This window comes from Balaenoptera musculus, chromosome 19 (genome assembly GCF_009873245.2).
Source record: "Balaenoptera musculus isolate JJ_BM4_2016_0621 chromosome 19, mBalMus1.pri.v3, whole genome shotgun sequence".
Lineage (NCBI taxonomy): Eukaryota > Metazoa > Chordata > Mammalia > Artiodactyla > Balaenopteridae > Balaenoptera > Balaenoptera musculus.
In genome coordinates this window covers 14,769,634-14,791,509 of record NC_045803.1, presented here as the reverse complement: position 1 = coordinate 14,791,509, position 21,876 = coordinate 14,769,634, and the positions used below count along the sequence as shown (strand labels likewise).

The 21,876-nt window shown below is 54.6% G+C and overlaps 1 protein-coding gene across 10 annotated transcripts in view; it reads left to right on the top strand.

Moving 5' to 3' along the window:
- Positions 1-21,876, top strand: part of SIPA1L3 (signal induced proliferation associated 1 like 3) — a 236,555-nt gene that overhangs the window by 210,024 nt on the left and 4,655 nt on the right. For 5 of the 10 annotated variants that reach the window (XM_036833288.1, XM_036833291.1, XM_036833290.1 and 2 more), the window contains 5 exons: positions 605-826; positions 11,977-12,142; positions 12,998-13,241; positions 17,958-18,101; positions 21,084-21,219. In XM_036833288.1, the coding sequence (XP_036689183.1) occupies positions 605-826; positions 11,977-12,142; positions 12,998-13,241; positions 17,958-18,101; positions 21,084-21,219 (912 nt within the window). Of the gene's footprint in view, positions 1-604; positions 827-4,676; positions 5,810-11,853; positions 12,143-12,997; positions 13,242-17,957; positions 18,102-20,660; positions 20,993-21,083; positions 21,220-21,876 lie in introns of those variants that run through there. The other 5 variants (XM_036833292.1, XM_036833293.1, XM_036833295.1 and 2 more) reach the window with 5 other exon arrangements.

Below are 21,876 nucleotides of genomic sequence, written 5' to 3'. Positions count from 1 at the left end.
CAAAAAAAAAGCTCCTGTTTTCTGATTATATGCACTTTTTTGTTTTTTTGTTTGTTTTTTTGTTTATTTGTTTTTGGCTGCAACATGCAGCTCGTGGGATCTTAGTTCCCCGACCAGGGATCGAACCCAGGACCCCCGGCGGTGAAAGTGCTGCGTCCTAACCATTGGACCACTGGGGAATTCCCAACATGTGTGTTTTTAATCATAAGAAAGGGTTAAGAAGGAAATAGAGCAAGCTGTAAACCACGGTCACCTCCAGAGACAGGCAGGTGGGACCCCCACCTTCAGCTGTGTAGGTTGTGCCTAGGAGACAGGGAATCTCTGGGGCGGGGTGGGAGCCTCCACCCACAGGGGGTGACTTTTTAGATTCCCATAGAGGTACCAGCTGTGCTAGAAGGGCATCCCTGGGGTGGGATCGGGACTATGAAGGCAGCTTTACGTTTTCTCCACATAGACATCTATGTATTGGAATTTTCCACAGCAGTAAAGTACTTGTATCTCTCCTCGGTGAATGAAGTTTTGTTTCCCAAGAGGAAATTTAAACAGATCGGTTTTTCAAAACGTGGGATGGAATTGGCTTATTTCTCTCATTTTCACATTGCAGCGACATGAGCTCGAGGGCCGGCTACCCTACTCAGGTTCACAAGACGGCCAGCGCAGAGACCCCGCGGCCCTCACAGCTGGCCCAGCCCAGCGCCTTCCAGCTCTCCGCCTCCGTCCCCAAGTCCTTCTTCTCCAAGCAGCCCATGCGCAACAAGCACCCAACGGGGTGGAAGAGAACAGACGAGCCCCCGCCACGGCCGCTCCCCTTCACTGACCCAAAGAAGTAAGTGCCTGGACGCCCGGTGAGGCACTGCCGGAGCTGAGCTCGGGCGTCTCGGGGTGGGGAGGAGGGTGACACCTCGCTCCCTCATTCATCAGGACACCGTGCCAGTCTACACACTGGGAACACAGCTGTGAACAGGCGGGCAGGGGTCCCTGTCAGCTCGGGGAGCTGACAATGCCTGCTGGGGAGGCGGACAGCAAGTAGGGTAACTAAGAAAAGCACGCAGCAGGTCAGGTGGTGGCTAGCGCTGTGTGGCATGTAAACGAAGGCTGTTCCAGGCAGAGGGACCAGCCGCTGCCCAGACCCGGAGGCAGGAGCATGCTTGGTCTGCTGGAGGAAGGCCAGTGTGGCCGGGATCACGTGAGCACGTGAGGTCAGAGAGGCGATGGACACAGACCGGGAGCGTCTTGTGGGCCCCACGTAAGGGCCTGGGCGTCTGCTGTGAGTGAGGGGGAGCCGCGGGAGGATCTGGAACAGAGGAGGGACATGACCTAAATTGGGTGTCCACAGGGTCCCTGTGGCTGCGTGCGGAGCACGGCCTGCGAGGGGCAGGGAGACCAGCGGGGCGCTGCTGCGACGGTCCAGGCAGGAGACGAGGGGCCTGGAGCAGGATGGAGGCCAGGGAGGGTCAAGGGGGCAGTTTCGGGATAGATTCTCTGACGTGGGAGCAGGCAGGCTTTGCGGGCAGCTTGGCTGTGGTGTGAGAGAAGACGAGGGTGAACATGATCCCATGTCTCGCAGCCTGAAGGATGGATGGACTCTCCTCAGGCTGAGATGGGGACTGAGCGGGGCGTGGGCTCGGGGGAGCTCAGAGCTCAGTCCTGGACAGGTTAAGTTTGCAACTAGAAGAAGACGTGGAGGAGGCAGTCGGGTAAGGAGTCTGGAGCTCGGGGGAGAGGTCAGGCTGGAGAGAGAAATTTGGGCGTTGTCAGCATAAAGGCACGAGGCTGGAGAGGAAGGGAGGTGTAGGACTCAGCCTGAGACCCCTCAGTGTTCATACGAGGAGGAGCGCGGGGTGACAACTGTGAGCCGTCAGCGGGACAAGCCCGGGACCTGAGCGTCGGTTGAGCCTCACGGAGGTGACTGGAGGGTCAGGGAAGGGAGAGAAGGGCAGGGCAGAACAGGAGGCAGCTGGTTTGGGGCACTTCGCTGCGAAGCGAGAGAGAGAGGAGAGGAGTCATCAGTTAAGAAAGGGTTTTTGTGTTTCTAAGTTAGAACATGATGATACCGAACATTTATCGAGCACTCACTGTGTGCCAGTCTCAGTTCCGAGCTCTCGTCCGTGAATTTATTCACCGAATCCTCCTCAACAACAGCTCCGTGAGGTGGACCTGTTATTCGTCCAGTTTTACTGATGAGGCACCTGAGGCCTAGAGGCTCAGAGCTGGGAAGGAACGGAGCTTGGATCAGAGCCTAGGAAGCTCGGTCCAAGGCTCCTCTTCAGTTGGGTTTGGGGGGGGGTCTGCCCTTCTCCATCCTGTTCTCGGTGATGTCCTCTTTCATGACCTGGTTGGGGCCATTCAGATGTGTGCTGACACAGAGCTCCTAAGGAGAGAGGTGTCAGGAGACGGAAACGGGATCCCTGGAGATGTGGGCAGGGAAGCAAGCTGAGAATCCAGCTCACGCACCTCACTAACAGCTGGGGGCACCCGGAAAACTAGATTTGGGTCCTTCGCTCCCCTGATTAAAACCTCCAGTGTCTTGCCCCACTCCCAGGATTAATGATAAAGGCTCACATTTACAGAGCACATATATCGTACCAGGCACTAGGGCAGCGTGTGCTTTGCCCAAAATCCCACCTGGACCCTGCATGACACCCCCTGTCACCCCTCTGCCCTCATCCCCTCCCACTCTCGCCTGCACTCACTCCACTCCAGCCACCTGGCCTCTTCCCACTCCTCAGACTTGCCAAGTACAGGCTGACCTCAGGGCCATTGCACTGGCTCTCTCCGGTCCCTGGAATGCTCTTCCCCCACATCTTGTGGCTGTCTCGGGGAGGGGAGGGGTTTGGTCCAATGCCACCTCCTCAGACGGGCCTTCCCAGCCTTCTGTAGCCCCTGCCGTCATTCTATCACTGGTCTCTGTTCCACTGCTCATTTCTCCCACTGGAAAGCAGGTGACTCTGTCTTGACTTGTAGCCACCTGGCACTGTGTGGGTGCTCCGTCAGTGAATGGAAGGTATGAGCCTCATATCTCACTTCATTCTCACTGTAACCCCAAAAATACAGTAAGGCTCCCACTTTTCAGGGTGGCCGGAGGGTCAGGCCCTGTTGACCCCACTGTGCTCCATGAGGGCAGCTGCTCTGGCCTTCCCCGGCGTGTGTGCTGTTCCTCCTGCCCGGGTACCCCCCAGCCCCACCTGGCTCACTGCTGCCCATCTGTAGTTTGCTAGAGCTGCCATAACAAAGTACCGCAGACCAAGTGGCTCAACAGCAGAAATGTATCTTCTCAGAGTTCTGGAGGCTGGAAGTCGGAGTCAGGGTGTCAGCAGGGTTGGTTCCCTCTGCGGGCTGTGAGGAAGGCACTGTTCCACGCCTCTCTCCCAGCTTCTGGTTGACTTGCTGGCAATCTGTGGGATTCCTAGGCGTGTAGGTGCATCACCCCAACCCCTGCCTTCGTCTTCACATGGCCTTCTCCCTGTGTGCGTGTCTCTGTGTTCACATTTCCTCTTTTTACAAGGACACCAGTCATTAGATTAGGGTCGATCCTGATTGCCTCATTTCACCTTGATGACCTCTGTAAAGACCCTATTTCCAAATCAGGTCACCTTCTGAGACACTAGGGGTTAGGACTTCAACATCTCTTTTGCTTGGGGGACCCGTAACACCACCCCTCAGGTCTCAACACAGGCACACCGTTCTCGGAGAAGCTCTCCCATCCCCCACACCAGGCTCATCCGTCCCACTGACCTCACGCTTCTTCCCTTCCTCAGCCTCTGTCCCAGGGCACATCAGGCAGTTGTTTCCTAGAGGCTTGCTTCCTCCCTGTCGGCCCACTGGACTGAGAGTTCTGGGAGAGCAGAGACACCCGAGCCCCATCCAGGGCCCAGCACATACATAGTAGGCACTCAGAAAACATACCTGGATACGTGACAACCGTAAACAAACAGCAGCCCCCCTTTTCCCAACATAAAATCCAAAGAAGGCTTTTTACATATGTATGTGTGTTGTGTAAACATGTAAACTAAATATATAAAATACTGGGGGACACAAAATAGTTTCATGGTTTCTTATGTTTATTAATTTAGTTACAGATACATTTTTAAAATCACATGCATAAAATAACATGTTAATTTAGAATTCATGCTTTTGTCCACACACTCCCATTTCGGAAAGCTGTTTTATTCAAACTCTCCCTGAGCATTTTGGAGACAATATCTTTGTCATTTAAAGACACTTCTGAGTCACCTAACCTAGTTTTCCAGAAAACATTGTCTTTACTTCCAGCTAAATTATTTGAGGCTAAAACGTTTTTTTTTTTTTTAATCTGTAATTCTGTTGCTGAAATTTTATCCCAAGGCACAAGAACTCATTTGCATAACTTATTTACCTACGTTTACTGATACCTCCCCTGCCAAGTACTGTCATAAGCCCTGTACCTACTTTAACTCATTTAATCTTCACTACAGAACAATGAGGTGTAGGTACTTTGTATCCCATTTTCCAGATAAGAAAAATCGAGGTACAGAATGGTTAAGTCACTTGCCCAAATTCACTCAGTTAAGGTCAAAAACTGCAAATATTATGGTTGTTGGTTTTGTAATTTGTCCCCACAGGTCACCACATATTATGAGATTATCCCCAAAGGAGTAATTACCAAATCTGCCTCCTTTCTCATTGATTCTGGTCAGGGACCTCTAATGCATCCCCAGAGGAATGATAAATGGCTGCGGCCGACACGGGGGCGCTGCCTTTCAGCCAGGCTGCTGGCTAGGGCTGTACCAACCTGGCCCCATTGATCCTCCCGGCAACTTCCAGAGGAAGAGACCGAGGCACAGCCAGAAGTGCGTAGCCCAGGTCACCCAGCTGCAAGTGGCAGAACCAGGATTCACGCCCAGAAAGATAACTAACAGAGCATCTCGTCTTGGGAGAGACTCGGGGAAGACGTGCATCCAAGGCAGTGACGCGCATTTTCTGAGGACTGACTTCTTGGATTTGGGCGCGTGGTCTGTTAAACGAAAGACAGAGTGAGCTGGTGAAGGACAGAGGGGACACTGAGGGGACCGAGAGCACCTGCCACGGAAGGTCCCTCACCTCGGCCCCTCTGCTGCAGGCTGCGGTCAACTCTGTGGGACGGGCCAGCAGCTCTGCCTTGGGAGATGGCCTGACAGCCCCGTTTTGACCGCTTTGTCCCAAGACGCTGAATTTACTGGACTGCCTTCTCCCAACCAGTAGAGGAACAGAACAGCATGGGGGTCGGGGTGGGATTCCCTCATCGGCTGCTTACCCCCTCATTAACCCCTCAGTTTCCCTCTCTTTAAACTGGCCCGACGGTCCTCCCTACCTCCCAGTTGTGAGGATTTCCTGAGTTAATCCATGTGAGGACCCCAGCACCGAGGTTGAGCTGCACAGGGCTTAGCGGTGAGGGACGACTAGGCCGATGGGTTGCCAGGCTGGAGCCCGCGGAGCAGGAGGCAGAACCAGCGGCCCTGCGTCCTCAGCCGTCCTGGGCACCTCCTCCCCGCCAGGCTGGTCTCAGCCCAACTGAAAGGCTGGCGTGTTGCTGCCCTGCTGGCCCCCGTCCCTGCTGGCAGGCCCAGCGAGGAGGGGGCAGGCCCTAGGGAACAGCCTGTTTGTTGGCTTAAGGTGGAGTGGTGGTTGGGAGGCTAAGCCCCCAGGTCACGCCTGAGGACCCAGGCCCCAAACGTCCTCATCCTTAAGAAGGGCAGCCCTGGGACTTCCCTGATGACGCAGTGGTTAAGAATCCACCTGCCAATGCAGGGGACACGGGTTCGCTCTCTGGTCCGGGAAGATCCCACATGCCGCGGAGCAGCTAAGCCCGTGCGCCACAACTACTGAGCCTGCGCTCTAGAGCCCGCGAGCCACAACTACTGGGCCCGCGTGCCACAACTCCTGAAGCCTGCGCGCCTAGAGGCCATGCTCTGCAACAAGAGAAGCCACCGCAATGAGAAGCCTGCGCACTGCAGCGAAGAGTAGCCCCCACTGGCCACAACTAGAGAAAGCCTGAGCGCAGCAACGAAGACCCAACACAGCCAAAAATAAATAAATAAATTAATTAATTAATTAATTAAAAAAAAAAAAAAGGGCAGCCCTGCCTCATGTAGGGCCACTGAGGGGATGAGATGAAGTAATGTTTGTGAAGGGCAGCCTGGGGCCTGGGAGAGAGTGAGCGCTCAGGAGGTGAGCTTTGCTGCTGCTGCCGTTACCACCACTGCAGTCACGAGCAGTCCCCCGAGTCAAGCCCCCAATCCGACTCCGCTGTCACCGTTTCAGAACGGTGCTCTCAGAGCATCAGTACTCCACCAGTAGAGCGAGGTGATGGAGGTGATGGCCCTGAGAAAGGAATGTAGCCCCGTGGGACGCACCGGCCCCAGGGTGAGGGCCCGCATCCCCCAGAGCCGCCGTCACCGCGTTCCATGCACACTCGGCACTGTGTTCATCGTGAGCAAATCTCAGGCGGCTCAGCGCGTCTGGCAGGTGTGGGTTCTGAGTGTCCTCAGCTCACTGCGCCTCGGTCCCCCAGCCTCGAAAGGGGAAGACAGGAGTGCCTGCCTCCCAGAGGTGGCGTGAGGAGGCAGTGAGGCATGGGGAAGTGCCCGGTCAGCGTTGGCTGGGCTGACAGGCACTGGCATCTAGTGGTTGACACCTGGCTTTCGGGCTCCCTCCTTCCTTGCGTTTAGGGGCCCTGGGGCCAGCTCAGTGCAGCCCCGGAAGGGACAGCATCCCCACCCCACGGCAGCGTTGTCCCCCACTCCCACCGGCCTCTTCCAGCCACCCTTCCAGGAAAATCCACCTGCTGCCTGAGATGCAGACCTGGTGAGTGTCCTCGCCAGCGAGGTTGGCAGAACCCCCAGCTCGGGCTGGCTGACAGTGGTGCTAATTAGCTTAATTAACCCGGCCCCAAGGGAGCCGCCCCAGTTGGAGGCCAGAGCTCCAAGTCAGCTGGGATCGGGCCCAGACAAGTCGGAGCCATTGGTCGCCTTCCACTCCTGGCGCTTCTGTCACGGGAGAAAGAAGTTGCTGTTGTCCGGGTCCTAACTGCAGAGCCTTCTTTGTAATTTTTCTGTCTTCCTTTTTCTTTTCTAATGTGAGTGGTTTAATTCCACAGTGTGGCAAATGCAAGTTCAGACAACATGAGCAAATTAGAGGCTCTGTCCAATGCTGTCAGTCAGAACCTGGAGAGAGAGTTACCTCCTCCTGGATGTTTTCTTCATTTGTGTTTTAGAAGGTAAAACATGCACAGGATAAAAACCAAACTAGTACAAAAGGGTTTGCAGTGGAAACCAGGCCTCTCTCCCTTCCCTGGCCCCCTGCCATCCAGCTCCCCTCCCCAGAAGCAACCATTGTTTCATTTATTCTGCATCCTTACAGAAATGTTCCGAACATGACTGAGCACACGTGATTGAATGTTGCTTCCCTTACGCCCCTTTTTATTTATCCATGTGGTCACCTCCTGTCTGTGCTCCAGCCTTTTTCACTTGCTCTTAGCGACAGTTCCGTATTAGTACATAGAAGTTGATCTCATTCTTTTTAGCAGTCAGAGAATAGTCCATTTTATCCTCAGAGGTCATTAGGTTTAAGCATTTATGGAGACCAGAGATCTTGAGAAGAAGGAAAAAGATCAGAGATGCACAAGCCCAGTTTGGTTTGGTTTTTTTTTTTTAACCTGGAATTAATGCCATTGTAAATTATTGCTTAAAATTTTCAATTTAGAAAATACATTGGGGGACTTCCCTGGTGGTGCAGTGGTTAAGAATCCGCCTGCCAATGCAGGGGACACGGGTTCGATCCCTGGTCCAGGAAGATCCCACATGCCACAGAGCAACTAAGCCCGTGCGCCACAACTACTGAGCCTGTGCTCTAGAGCCTGCAAGCCACAACTACTGAGCCAGCACGCCACAACTACTGAAGCCCACATGCCCTAGAGCCCGCGTGCCACAACTACTGAGCCCACATGCTGCAACTACTGAAGCCTGTGTGCTCTGGGGCCTGCGCACCACAGCAAAGAGTAGCCCCCATTCGCCACAGCTAGAGAAAGCCTGTGCGCAGCAACGAAGACCCAATGTAGCCAAAAATAAATTAAAAAAAAAAAAAAAGAAAATACATTGGAAAATTCTTTCAGAAGAAAGTGAATAAGGGCAAAAATGATCAGTTTGACTCTCCAAACTGAATTTCATCATACTTTTTCTCTTTAGACATGTCCCAGCAGCCCACTAACAGTGTCAGCCATGTGGAACTTGCAGTGGATAGATAGGTGTGGAGTTGAGGGTCAGGGGAGAAGGTTCTAGCAGGATTTCTTCCAGTGAGCCAGGCTTCCGCTGTAGAATTAGGAGTCCTGGAGGTCCTGGGAGCTGGGAAGGCAATTTAGCAAATGAACCCAAACAGAGCAGGGAAGGAATAGTTGTGTTCTTTTGGCTTGACTTTTTAAAGTATAGAGAGTAAAGTATCTCTATACTTTTTCCTGTTTTATAAAAGTCATTTAAGCTTGTTGGAAAAAGAAAGGAGAGAGTAAGGAAGGTTGGAAGGAAGGAAGAAGATGGGTAGGGAGGTTGGCTGGTTGGTTGGAAGGAAGGTTGGTTCCATGTGATACACATTTAACAACTAATTTGGAGTGCCTGCAATGTGGCAGGTCTTGTTCCCAACACTGGACATAGAATACAGAAGGCTCTGAGTCAGGTGGGAGGAGTGGAACCACAAACACAAGCACACAGGACAAATCATCATGAGATGGATACAGTGAAGAAGTAGCACAGGATTGCGTGTTGGAACTCACCTGGGCTGGGAGGGAGCACCAGAAGGTCAGGTGGCCAGGGGAGGTGAGAAGGTGACAGTTGAGCCAAGCTGGATGGATGAGAAGCTGCCATTCACGGGGAATCCTGGGGAGGGTGCTCTAGGCAGACAGAGCAGCCAGTGCAAGGGCCCTGAGGCAGGAACATGCCTGGCATGTTTAAGGAACCTTGGGAAGCCTGTGTGGGAGGAGATGAGGGCTGAGACCGGGCAGGACAGATTGTTTCGGACCTCGTGGGCTGTGGTGAGGAACATTTTTAGAAAGTGAATCCCGACATATCCACCTTTGGAGCTGAGACTTTGGTAAACTTAAGTATACCAAGCTAAGCAGTGTGTGAGTTTTGTTTTCTAAAAATGATTTCGCACCATAAGTACCACTTCTTTATTCCCATGACACATATCTGGGCGAACCTCTTCCCATGTCATGTGGACCAACTCCACTTCTCTTCAGCAGCTAGATAGTATTATTCTGTGATGCCACTGTCCCTCCCTGTGGGGCCTCGCCCTTCCCCTGCTGACCAATTCTGTTTGCTCCATAGACAGGACCCCATGAAGTGTCCCCGCACACCTGGCACACATGGGTCCCCGTACACCTGGCACATTAAAGGACACACTCCCAGATGTAGAACTCCCAGGGTAGAGAAAGTGCACGTTTTAAAAGTTTTCAGCAGGTCATTTTACACCCCTTGCAGAGGGGAGCCTCGGGGACGGCGCCCCTTTATTGCGGTGGATGAGCTGGAGGCCTGGCCTGCTCCCTCACCAGGTTGATGGGCTCAGGCGCGCCCTGCGCTGAGTCACATACTCCCCTTGTGCAGAGGATTCTGGGAAATGGCAAAATCAAAAGGGAAGAGGGAGGGGTGAATCCCCTTCCAGCTCCCAAGGGAGCAACATGTACTCTGGGCTGTATACGTCTCTTTCTCTCTTTGTGTCTCTATTTCTCTCTTTTGGATAGAACGCTTTTCCTTTGCCCAAAGAGCATACTTCCCTAATAATGACAGAGCCAGAATTACCCTAGACCTGGAATTCTCATTTGAGAAGGAATACGACCTAACAAGAAAAAACTTACTACCTTTTCTTCCTTCCTTTGTTAAAATCCCAAGGCTGGCAGCTGAGAAAATGAGAAAAAACGTAGACTTCAATACCCTCAAGAGCCCAAGATATCTTATTTCTTCCTGGGTTCAAGGATTCTTTTTCTTTCTTGAGTTACAAAATGATGAAGTCTAGGCGTCAGCTCTAGTTTTTATATTATTATTGTTATAACACATGACTATAGCAAAATAAATTCAGACAGTTCAGAAGGGTGTTGTATCAGATGAAAAGTAAAAATCTCATTTTTCCACCGCCTAATAAGACTCCTACTTCCCAGAAGTAATCGTTCATAATTGCTTCCAGAATTTTTTTTCAGCATATAAAAGCATATTATTAAACCAAATGTGATTATGCTCCACATACTGTACAGCTTTCATATGCCACCTCTATGGTACAAACGTGACAGCCAAGCGTGATCGTGCCTCCATGGGCTCTGAGGCCTGGTGGCCTTGGCTGGCATCCTGGCTCCTCCATTCACAGGCTGTGTGACTTTGGACAGTTACTTTATCTCTCTGTGCCTCAGTTTCCCACCTGTAAAATGGAGATGCTGGTAATAGTGGCTCCCGGGGAGGGCTGCTGCGCAGGTTTCACAGGTTCGCACACATGGAGCCCTTGGGCTGGTGGATCGTGCCTGGTGCTGTGCTCCTCTTAGCTGTCGTTATTTCTTTCCTGGGGGGTGGCAGCACCTCAGGTGAGGGATCTAGTTTTCACTGGGGAAGTAAAACCTGATCCCAAAGGCTGGGCCGGAATCAGAAGGCAAGAGGAGATCTCAGGGGAAGTCCCAGGAGTGGAGGACACAGAGCCCCCAGGAGCCAGCCTTGGCCAGGAGAGGGCCCGGGAGCCGGGGATGACGGCCTGCGGAGCCAGCGGAGGGGATTAGGAGCAGCAGGAGAGGACCGTGTGCAGCTCAGGTCGCCGGGCAGCCTCAGGTGAACAGTTACAAGAGCAGCTCTCATTTCCCCATTGTCTGTTCTGTGAGGTGCTGGCCAAGCGCTTTGCAGCAAACCCCAAAATGCTGTGAGGTCAGCGTGTTTTCCAGATGAGCAAACCAAGGATCAGGGAAGTGGTGTGACTTGCCCAGGGTCCCACGGCAGGAACAGGTGCAGGTACCTCATGTCTGGATCCTCCCAGCCACCCCGTGATGCGTGAGCTGTCTTACCCCATGTGGTGGATGAGGAAACCAAAGTTAGGGAGATCTGGTGCCAGGCCCTGGAGCACTCAGGCCAGGGGTCTGCTGCCTTTGCCCTGTACTTGCCCAAAGGGACTGGTCCATTTGGGGGATTCTCCCTCTGTGGGACCCCATCCCTCTTCTGTGGTTGGAACCCCTGGTCCAGGCCACCCCAGTCTCCCACCTGAACAACTGCCTCCCTTCCTCACTGTCTCCCTGCTTCCATGAGGGTCACTTTTCTGTCTGAGGCCCTTCTAAAATGCACATCAGGACCTAGCACTCAACAGATCAGAGGCTCCCTAGATGCAACCCCAAGTCCCCTCTGTGGCTCATACGTTCCAGAACATCTGCCCCAGCGCCTCCCAGGCCTCACCTCCTCCCTCTCAGCTACTCATCCCCGCCACTCCGCAAACTCACCGAGCCTGTTCCCACCTCACAGCCCAACACTTGCTGTTCCCTCTGCCCTGTGTCCTCTTCTACAATACCAGGTGGATTCCTGCCTTCCTCTCTCCAAGTTTCCGCTCCGATGTCATCCCCTCAGAAAAGCCAGCCTCCATCCCCAGCGATCCCTATCCATTTGCTCTTCAGAATACCTCTCTCTACCTCACATTATGGGGTCTCTGTCTTTGTTCATTTATTCATTGTCAGTCTCTCTGACTGGAGTCAGCTTCACATTCACCGCTGTATCCCCCCCTCCCCCTGCCGAGAACACGCATGGCACAGGGTGGGTTCCCAGGCAACATCTGTGGGATGAGCGAGGGGAGAGAATAAACCAAGTCTCTCCTCTGTCCCACTTTCACCAGATGTTGTGGAGAAGCTGCGGTCACTCGCCCAGTGGCAGCCAGCCTTCCTGGGTCAGGACAACCTTGAGAAGCAGCTTGAGCCTCCCGAGACCCCTCTGACCTTGACCATGACCCTCATTCCAGACAGGTGGACAGCAACACCAAAAATGTCTTTGGGCAGCCGCGGTTGAGGGCCTCCCTCCGAGACCTCCGCTCTCCCCGGAAGAACTACAAGTCCACCATCGAGGACGACCTGAAGAAACTCATCATCATGGACAACCTGGCACCCGAGCAGGAGAGAGACGCCAGAGTACGTAGAGGCTGCCCCGCCCCTGCCCCCCCCCACACACACACAATCAGACAGGCTGGTGTGGGGAGGAGGACTGCCTCTGCCTGCCCACCGCCTCTGCCTGCGGCACCTGCCGGCCTGTTTGGGTGTGTGGCTCCGCAGCCAGGAGTCAGGACGTCGAGCTGGTCGGGCAGGATCACAGCGTGAGCCAGCCTGGCAGGCTTGCAGGGGATTTATCCCCACCGCAGCTCACGTGACTGGACCGGCATGCTCTTACTGGCTCTCACGTCCTTCTCGTGGAGCCCAGGGTGGAAGCAGCCCCCACCACCCCCGGACCACAGGACCAGGAGTGCAGGAGCGGGGCCCAGGGGGCATTTAGGCTCTTGTGACCCAGGGGTGGGGGGAGGCCAAAACAGCAGGCGTCCTCAGTCCCTTCACACATCCCCTGCTTCTTTTCCCTCTTGTCCCTGCCTCCCTCTTGTTGGCTGCGAGCTCTCTTGTGGGGACCTGGGTGGCAGCAGTCTCTCCAGGGTTCCCTCCCACCAGCCTGAGCTCTGGGGGAAGCCAGCACTCTGTCCCGCGTGGTCCCCACCAATGACTGGCTCTCAAGCTCCAGCTCGGGTCACCCTGCCTTCCCTGACCTCACCTGGAGCTGGAGGGTGGGGTCGGCCTTCCAGAATAAGGTGGGTTGCAGAGAGGGGGAGGAGGAATCCCCAGGAGAAAATTGGAGTACGTTGACCAAAAAGGGAGCAGAAATGGATGCTGGTTGGGTAAAGACCGCAGACGTCCTGGACAGGAAGAAGCCTCTGAGGACGGCGACCCTGGGCCTGGCCGTGACCACGCCTGGCGTCCCGCCTCCCATCCCTGTCTTGGCAGCAGTCGCCACAGAAGAGCCTGCAGCGGACGCTGTCGGACGAGAGCCTGTGCAGCGGGCGTCGGGAGCCCAGCTTTGCCAACCCTGCCGGCCTGGAGCCGGGCCTGCCCAGCGACGTGCTCTTCACCAGCACCTGCGCCTTCCCCTCCAGCACGCTGCCCGCCCGCCGCCAGCACCAGCACGCCCACCCGCCCGGCGGCCCCAGCACCATCCCTGCCACCGGCAACGGCTTCCCGGAGAAGAAATGTGAGCCCGGGCACCCAGGAGCTGGTTGGGGGTGAGGGGGTGGGAAGCAGGGGGCACGAGCACGCAGATCACTTAGAGGTCAAAGGCTGGGGGTCATCAGTGTCAGAGTCAGCTGACGGAGGGAACCGAAGTGCACGGGAGCTTCAGGGGGCCCTGATGATTGAGCACCGGGTGTCACCCACAGAGCAAGGGGTTGTTGCCCAAGCATCAGGGGTCTCCTGGGGGTCACCTAGGAATGGGGGCACCCAAGGATTGGGGTCATCTGAGACCAGAGAGAGGGCGTTAGTCTCTCTAGGTGTCTCCAGACTGGAGAGCTCATCCCTAGGGTCCTGAGGATCGAGGGTTTCTATTAGCTGCCCCCCTTCCCCAGCTCCGTGTTCCAGCACCAAGCAAATCGCCTCGTGAATATTTATTTATGTAAGTGACGTCCCCCAGGCCTGCCAGCTCTTGAAGGGAAGGGGGTTCAGGGGTGTGACCAGCATCAGCAAATAATTAGTGAAGGGGGCGCTGTGCACACGGCCCCCATCAAAAAGCTGTGCACTGGCTGGGGTTGGCCGTGCCTTCAGCCCACCCTGTAATCCCTTATCCACAACCCCAAAGGCTCTGAAACTGAAAGGCAAAGCAGAAGTTTGGGCCAAGCTCACTGGGCAGCAGTGCTCGACCTGCATGGATGTGAGGCTGTTTATGGTCCTTCTTTACCCCACTTGGTGTGAACGATCAGTTGCTTCGTTGAGGAGCGCTAGTGTGTTGAATGGGGGTACTGCTGACCTTTCTCGGTGTGTATGTATATATAGCGCATCATGCTTTATCAAATCCCAACAAATCTTGACTTCAGAGATGTGTCCACCCCAAGGGTTTCAGCTGAGGGCCTGTGCCCTGTAGCATCTAGATGGAACCCTTTTGTACATTGCAGGGGATGGGTTGGAGGAGGCTCTGGGACTTTTTTGAGGGGTTCTATCTCCCCCCTTAAAATTCTTCCATGGCTCCCCATTAACCTAGTATCTGGGTCCATACTCCTTGCCCTGGTGTTTTGGGGCTCCCACCATGGGGCCCCACCTCAGTCCCTCCACTTCACAGTACCCTCCCTTGGATCCTTCTGTCCCCCACTCTCTCGCCTCAGGGCATTCCACATGGCTGGTCCCTCTGCTGGCCATGCTCTTCCCCTAACCCAGTTCTTGATACCTAACTCCTGCTTCTCCTTCAGGGCTTTGCTCAGTTATTGCTCTGGAGGCCTCCCTTAAGCTCCAGCCTGGGTCATCCCTCCCGTCTTAAACTCCAGGGCACCCGGCCTGCCCCACCATTGCCATTGTTCCACAGGTGTTTCTTGAGCACCTCCTCTGGGCGGGGCTCTGCTCTAGGCACTAGAGCACGTCAGAGCAGCCCTGCCCTTGTGGGGCTGAGCTTCATGGCAGTTCCTCTTGCTTCCCTCAGCTTCACTCTGTGTCTCCTTCATTTGCATCTTGCCTATACTGCCCTGTCCGTGCTGAAGGCAGGGCCTGGCACATAGTAGGCATTTGACACGTCGTGAGGAGAAGGCGAGAGGGGGGCCAGGGCAGGGGTAATATGCACAGAGATCACAGACCCACACAAGGCAGACAGAATGCCCCTGACTAGCTCTGCCTCATCCTTTCAGTCTCAACTAAGATGCCGCTGCCAGGACTTCCCTGGCGGTCCAGTGGTTAAGACTTCGCCTTCTAATGCAGGGGGTGTGGGTTCGATCCCTGGTCGGGGAGCTAAGATCCCACATGCCTTTGGGCCAAAAAAAAACAAAGAAAGAAAACAGAGGCAATATTGTGACAAATTCAACAAAGACTTTAAAAATGGTCTGCATCAGGGACTTCCCTGGTAGCACAGTGATTAAGAATCCACCTGCCAGTGCAGGGGACACGGGTTCAACCCCTGGTCCAGGAAGATCCCACATGCCACGGAGCAACTAAGCCTGTGCGTCACAACTACTGAGTCTGCGCTCTAGAGCCCGCGAGCCACAACTACTGAGCCTGCGTGCCATAACTACTGAAGCCCATGTGCCTAGAGCCTGTGCTTCGCAACAAGAGAAGCCACCGCAATGAGAAACCCGTGCACCGCAACGAAGAGTAGCCCCCGCTCACCGCAACTAGAGAAAGCCCACGTGCAGCAACGAAGACCCAACACAGCCAAAAATAAATTAATTAATTTTTTAAAAAATGGCCCGCATCAAAAAAAAAAAAAGATGCCGCTGCCTCCAGGGAATCCTCCTTCCCCAGCCAGGCTGCCAGGCTGAGTCAGACGCCTCCTCTGGGCCCCCACAGCCGCCTGGCTTGCTCCCATCCCATCCTGCTCACTCTGCCTTACGTTTTCCCATCACAGCCCCACTCACTCCGGGCTGTCACTGTGGGAATGAGTCTGTCTCCCCTGTTGGACTGGGGGCTCCCTAAGAGCCAGGGCCCAGGGTTGTCTGGGTCCCTGTGGGGACCACAGCCCAGGGCCCTCTGTCTCATGAAGCACACACATATACCTCTCTTTGCCCGTCTGACTCCCCTGTCCCCCTGAACCACAGAGAGTCCCATCTGGCCTCAGTGTGGCCGGGGGCCCTGGGCCTGTCCACCTCTCCACGCCTGCTCAAGAGCCCTTCCCAAGCCACGTCGGGGCTGAAGAGATGCCGTCAGCCCAGGCCTGGGCTTCACGGATGAAGGGCTCTCCATGCCAAGGAGCCTCTCACAGCAGCGCCCGCTGATAGCTTGCTTGGTTGTGGCAGCTGCTCCCGCAACCCTCACCCGCTCGGTAGTGAGATGCTAGGAGGCTGGAGATGGAGAGAGCATGGAGGTCAAGGGCTCGGCATCCTTCCTGCCCTCATTCATTCCCCTGTGCTTTCATTCACTGGGCAACACTTAACTAGCACCACACGTCCTGAGAGCTGGATGGCTCAAGTTTGTAGCCCAGGTCCTGAAGTCACAGCTGTAACCTCTCTGTGCCTGTAAAAACGTGGGCAAAAATAGTGCCCACTTCACTGGGTTAATCCGAGAATCAAACAAGTTCTTCATGGAAAACACTAAGCTCAATGCCTGATATGCAGTAAGCGCGGAAAAAAAACCACTAGCTGTTCATGCATTTTTCTGTTAGTGTGCTGTCACCAGGAGCGAGCGTTCTAATCTGTCATCAGTCAGGTCTGTGCCTCTGGACTAGAGAGCAGGGTTAAAAGAGGATATTAACAGGGACCCTCTGAACACCAGAGCCGTGTGGGGTTGGGCTTAGAGCAGGGTCAGTGTCAGACCCCACATGTCACACCCAAGTGCCACTACCGGCGAGCGTGAGTCTGCACGCAAGGGAGCTTCCCGCCATGAGTGTAGGGTGCCCCTCCGCCTCACGGGGTCATAGCGGCACCTCCCTCCCGGCTAATTGGAGGTGGGACTCTGAGATGATCCCTGTAACACCCCGCATGGTGCCCGGAGAGAGGACACGCTCGTTGGGGGGGGAACATGGCTTTTCCTGCCTCAGTCACCTCCTGATCTCTATGCTTCACTGTCATCCTCTGTCCCCTTCCCTTTAGGGGCTGTGAGGCCTCGGTGAGCTGAGGCCGAGGGCCTAAGCCCAGCACGGGGGTCTCGCTCTATCTCTGCAGCAAATGCAGCTGTTGGCGCAGTGCTTGTGCCATCTGTCACTTCCAACACCCTGAGACTCTTTCTCTGCCCGACGTGTCATACCTGAACCGACCAGGTCTCCCCACGGTGACCCTGCCACGTCTAAACGTCATCCATACGCTGAAGCGCCCCACATTGTATCTGCAGCCTGGCACTCTCTCCTCCACTCCAAAACTCACGTGGCCAGCGCCCCACAGGTGTCTGAGGCATCTCACACTCATGCCCCCAGAAACTAACTTTTGATCCCACCCCCAGCCTTCCCCATCTTGGTGCCAGCTCCAAGATCTTGAAGTCATCCTGGACCCTTCTCTGTCTCATGTCTACATCTACTCTCAGGAAATACTATTGACTCCACCTACAAAATAGACCCAGGATCCATCCACTTGTCCCTGCAGACCCACCTGGTCCTGTCCGCCCTCATCTCACTCCTGGACCATCGCAGGAGCCTCCCCGCTGCCTCCCTGCTCCCTGCTCCCCCCGCCCACCGTCTGTCCCCCACACGAAGCCAGAGGGACCCTTTGGACACCTGTGACAGGTCACACTCCTTCCTGCTCAGAGCCCACCTGTGGCTCCCTGTCACCCAAGGGAAGAGAGAAAGTTCTCATCATGGCCCCACAGGGCCCCACACAGTCCAGCACTGTCACCTGTGACTTCACCTCCCACTGCTCTCTGCCTCTCCTGTCCCAGCCACGCGGGCCCCCTCAATGTTTCTTAAACCTCTATGCACGTTCCTGCCTCAGGGCTTTTTCACTGGCTGTTTCAGCTGCCCAGAATGCTCTTCCTCCAGGTGCCCCCTCCCCGCCCCGCCTCCCTTCCTTCAGAGCTTTGTGCAAAGGCCATCTTCTCAGCGAGGCCTCCCCCAGCACCCTAAAATCATACCTACGTAAACATCCAACGCTCCTACCCCCTTACCCTGCTGGATGTTTTCCCTGGCATTTATCATCTAAAAAATATAGTGTACTCGTTTAATTATATGTAACAGGTATAACAGTTACATAATGTTACATAATTGTGTATGAAGTGTAACATAACGTGTTAGTTTCTTTGTTTCTCCCACATCATCACTCACCCATCTCCCCTCTCCGCTCTCCCCACCCAGCCACCATCTCAGCCTCCGAGCTCTCACTGGCCGATGGGCGGGACCGGCCCCTGCGGCGCCTGGACCCAGGGATGATGCCGCTGCCGGACACAGCTGCCGGCCTTGAGTGGTCCAGCCTCGTAAACGCAGCCAAGGCATACGAAGGTAGGCACCTTCCACCCAGCCCCGCCAGACCCCTCCTCCCTTCTCTGTTCTGGAAGGATCCACGGAGGGTCTTGGGGCTTTGAAGGGGGACGCACTCGGGTTCCAGAATGAGGGGGAGCAGGGCTCACACCCTGCCCTGTCCCTTGGTCACCGTGCAGTCCTGGGCAAATGCCTTCATCTGTCTGCCTCCCCCAGTTACCTTGTCTCCAAAGCTGGGATGAGACTGTACCCACTGCCCGGAGCCGCGGGGGGAGCCTGTGGGTAAAACGTGTCAGGCACGGAACACACGCTCAGCAGACAGGACTTGCTGTTATTATTACCGTGCAGAATTGCCATAATCCAAATTGTGCTTAGACGTACTTTGGCTGCAAGTGGCAGAAAATCCAAATTAACAATGGCTTAAACAAACAAAGTTTTATGCAGTAAAAATGCCTGGGGTGGGCAGTCTGGGGCTGGTGTGGCGCTTCCACAAACATATTACAGCTCAAGCCCCTTCCGCGCCTGCTCTGCCATTCCTGGGGGGCCTCACCCTCACAGTCAGGCCACTAGAGCTCTGGCCATCATGTCCAGCTCTGACCAGCGGGGGAGACATCCCCTCCCTTTGAGGACATTTCCCAAAGCCTTATACTCTTCCTACACTTGCTTCTCGTTGGTCAGAGTGTCACGGCCACACCTTGTTCCAGGGCAAGCTGGGGTGTGAGGCCTCGTGCGAGGCTGAAATTTGTGATGTGTTATTACCGAGAAGGGGAAAGAAAAACCATGAGGGACAGCTGGCAGTCTCTGCCACTTCTCTCCCGTGTGACCTTGGGCAAGCGGCTTTACCTTTCTAAGCCTGAGTTCCCTCATCTGTGAAACCCTGACAGACAAGAACATATTCTTCTGGCTCATTTTTCATCTTTTAGGCCACAGCTTTGCTGTCCCTCCTCCAGGAAGCCTTCCCTGATATCCCTTAGTCTGGATCAGGCACCTCCTCTGGGCTCCTATAGCCCTGACCCTTCTGCCTGTGCCCTGGCTTTCTAATGATGGCAAGACCCGGGGCTGTCTCAGTCACCACTGGGTGCCCAGCATGGGTCTGGCACAGAGCAGGATCTGTTAAACCAGACCCATACGATACACATCCTTCTTATTTCCATGTGTGAGCCAGCCCACATCTGACAGGTGGCCCTGGAGGAAGCTCCTCCCTCTTTGCTTCCATTCATTGCTTCCATCCTGTCCTGCAGCCTCTCCCCAAGCCACGGGGTGAAGGCAGTCAGGCCTCTGGGGTGGGTAGGGCATGGTAGGAGGGAGAGCGACAGAGAATACAAGGCCCGGCCTCAGGGATACCCCAGCCTTACGCTCCAGAACCAGTGGGGAGTGGCTGCCAGGCAGTGGCCCAGCGCTGCTGTCCAGAGGCCCGATGAGCTCGGGGGTGGGGGGCACTTCCTGAAGGAGGTAACTCTGCAGCCACAGTGACGTTACGGAGCATCTCCTCAGCCAGCACGTTACCACTTTACAAACATCATCTCTTCCGCTCTTCAGTCTGAGGGATGTATTCGGATCCCGTTTACAGATGAGGCGACTGAGGCTCGGCTGCCACAGTCACCGGGCCAGATTGTACACTTCTCAGCATGCGCAGTGGGTCGTATGTTGGTTAAACCACAATAAGCTGTTTTTAAAAAGTAAAGGAGAGGAGTGATCAGGGGAATAAAAAAACCAAAGAGAGTGCAAGGGAGGGAAACAGAGTATGTTGAAAAGTGTTGAAACTGGCGATGGGTTCATGAGGACCCGTGATGCTCTTTTCTCTGCTTTGGGGCCTGTTTGAAACTGTTTATAGAAAAGTATTTTCGAAGAGAAGAAATATTGTATCCAAGATAGAAAACCACAGCTATAAAGGATGTTATTTAGAGAATTGGAGAAATTTCAAGATGACTATCTATTAGACAGTAATACCATATAAATGTTAAATTTCCTGAGTACGATGTTGTTTCATGATTATATAGGAGCATGTCTTTACTTTTTGGAGATGGGTAGTAAAGTACACAGAGATGAAGTACCAGGATGTTGGCAATTTACTCTCACATGGTTGGGGAATAAAATACACACACACACACACAAACACACGCAGAAAATAAGTGTGGCAAACCGTTAACAGTGGGTGGGTCTTGCGGAAGGGTATTTGGGTTTTCACTGCACTGTTCTTTGAGCACAGAGATATAAAGAGCACAGAGATGTAAAGGAGCCCGCCTTTGCCAGGTAGCGGTGCCCTCTCCCCACAGGGCAACACGCACCCCCTCCTCTGGTTGTTCACTCCCCACACATTCCATTGTCTGGCTGTCCTAGGGCTCACTCAGCCAGCTGCTTTTTGGATGCAACAGGACTGTCGCCAGTTCTTGCCGTTGTAGAAGGATCACCTAATGGTCCCATCTGAAAATGCAGGCGCTCGGGCCCCTCCCCCAGAGCCAGTCACGTGTCTGGGGTGGGACCCGGGAATCTTTGCTTTAATGGGCAGCCCCCTGAGATTTTTTTCTCGCTTCTGTATCCATGATATTCTCTGTTTCGCTTTCCTTTTTGCTTTTGAAGTTTCACATTCTCAGAACTAGGATGATGAATCCCCACGTCCTCATCACCCGGCGTCAACCCCATCCACTTCTGGCCATTTTTCCCCCTACCATTTATTTATTGACGAAACCAGGTCGCTTCTGCCCAATTTGGGTGGTCACTTCCCCACGCCGCAACTTAATTTCTTCCTCTGTCCCTTGTATTTTGCATAAACTGGTCATCGGGTCTGGCGGCTTGCTCAGAAGCAGGACGGGTTATTGTTGTTTGTGTCCTGATTTGGTTTGGTATTTTGGCAAGAATCCATCCTAAATGCCTGTGTGATCTCACCGGGGTGTGATTGGCAATGTCCTGGAGTTTCCAGGGAGGGGTTGGTCATTGGGGGGAGGGGGTGGTGTGAGGAGGAGCCGGGAGCCCTGCCGACCACCGCCCCCCTCTCCCCGGCAGTGCAAAGAGCCGTCTCGCTCTTCTCTCTCAACGACCCAGCTCTGAGCCCGGACATCCCGCCAGCGCACAGTCCTGTCCACAGCCACCTGAGCCTGGAGAGGGGGCCCCCGACCCCCAGGACTACCCCTACCATGAGGTGAGGTTCCCTTCCCCCACGCTGGGTGAGAGGCCCCCTTGGCAGTAGCTGGGGGAGCAACCGCCCCTCTCACCTGACAGACTTCGGACTAATCCACGTGCTGGGGCCCGGCAGGGACCAAGTCGGGGTCAGCCCTGTGATCAGCCCTCAGGATTGTTTCACTGCCAACTTGGAAAATCGCTAAGTAGTGCCCCGCAGTCTCCCCCCCGCCCCCGGGCCTCTCGTCTGCCCCCTCTGTCTGCCCCCGGGTCTCCTCCTCTACAGGTTCCTAAATTACGCACGTGTTCCCCTGACATTTACCTCTCACTCTTCCCCGGCAGGCCCCGTGCTGGGCTGTCTGGGGACACAGTGGTGATGGAGGCCCAAGCCCTGCCCTCACGAGGCTTCCGGGGGAGGGAGGAGGACGGGGAGGCGGGCATCTCACATGTGTCATCTCACATGTAGTGCAGCAGATTCAACTGCACCAGCTTGGCAGAAAATAGAACTACAAAGAGAGGGAGAGGATGGAAATGGCATGTTTGCATGTCCGTGGATTTCAGTAGTGCATTTCACACTCATCTGCACACCTCACCGTGCAGGGTTCTGTATACAACAGTCGTGCACTGTACTTTATGGGCAGTTCAAGCGATTTTCGAGGGTGGTTTTGACTCTCCTTGT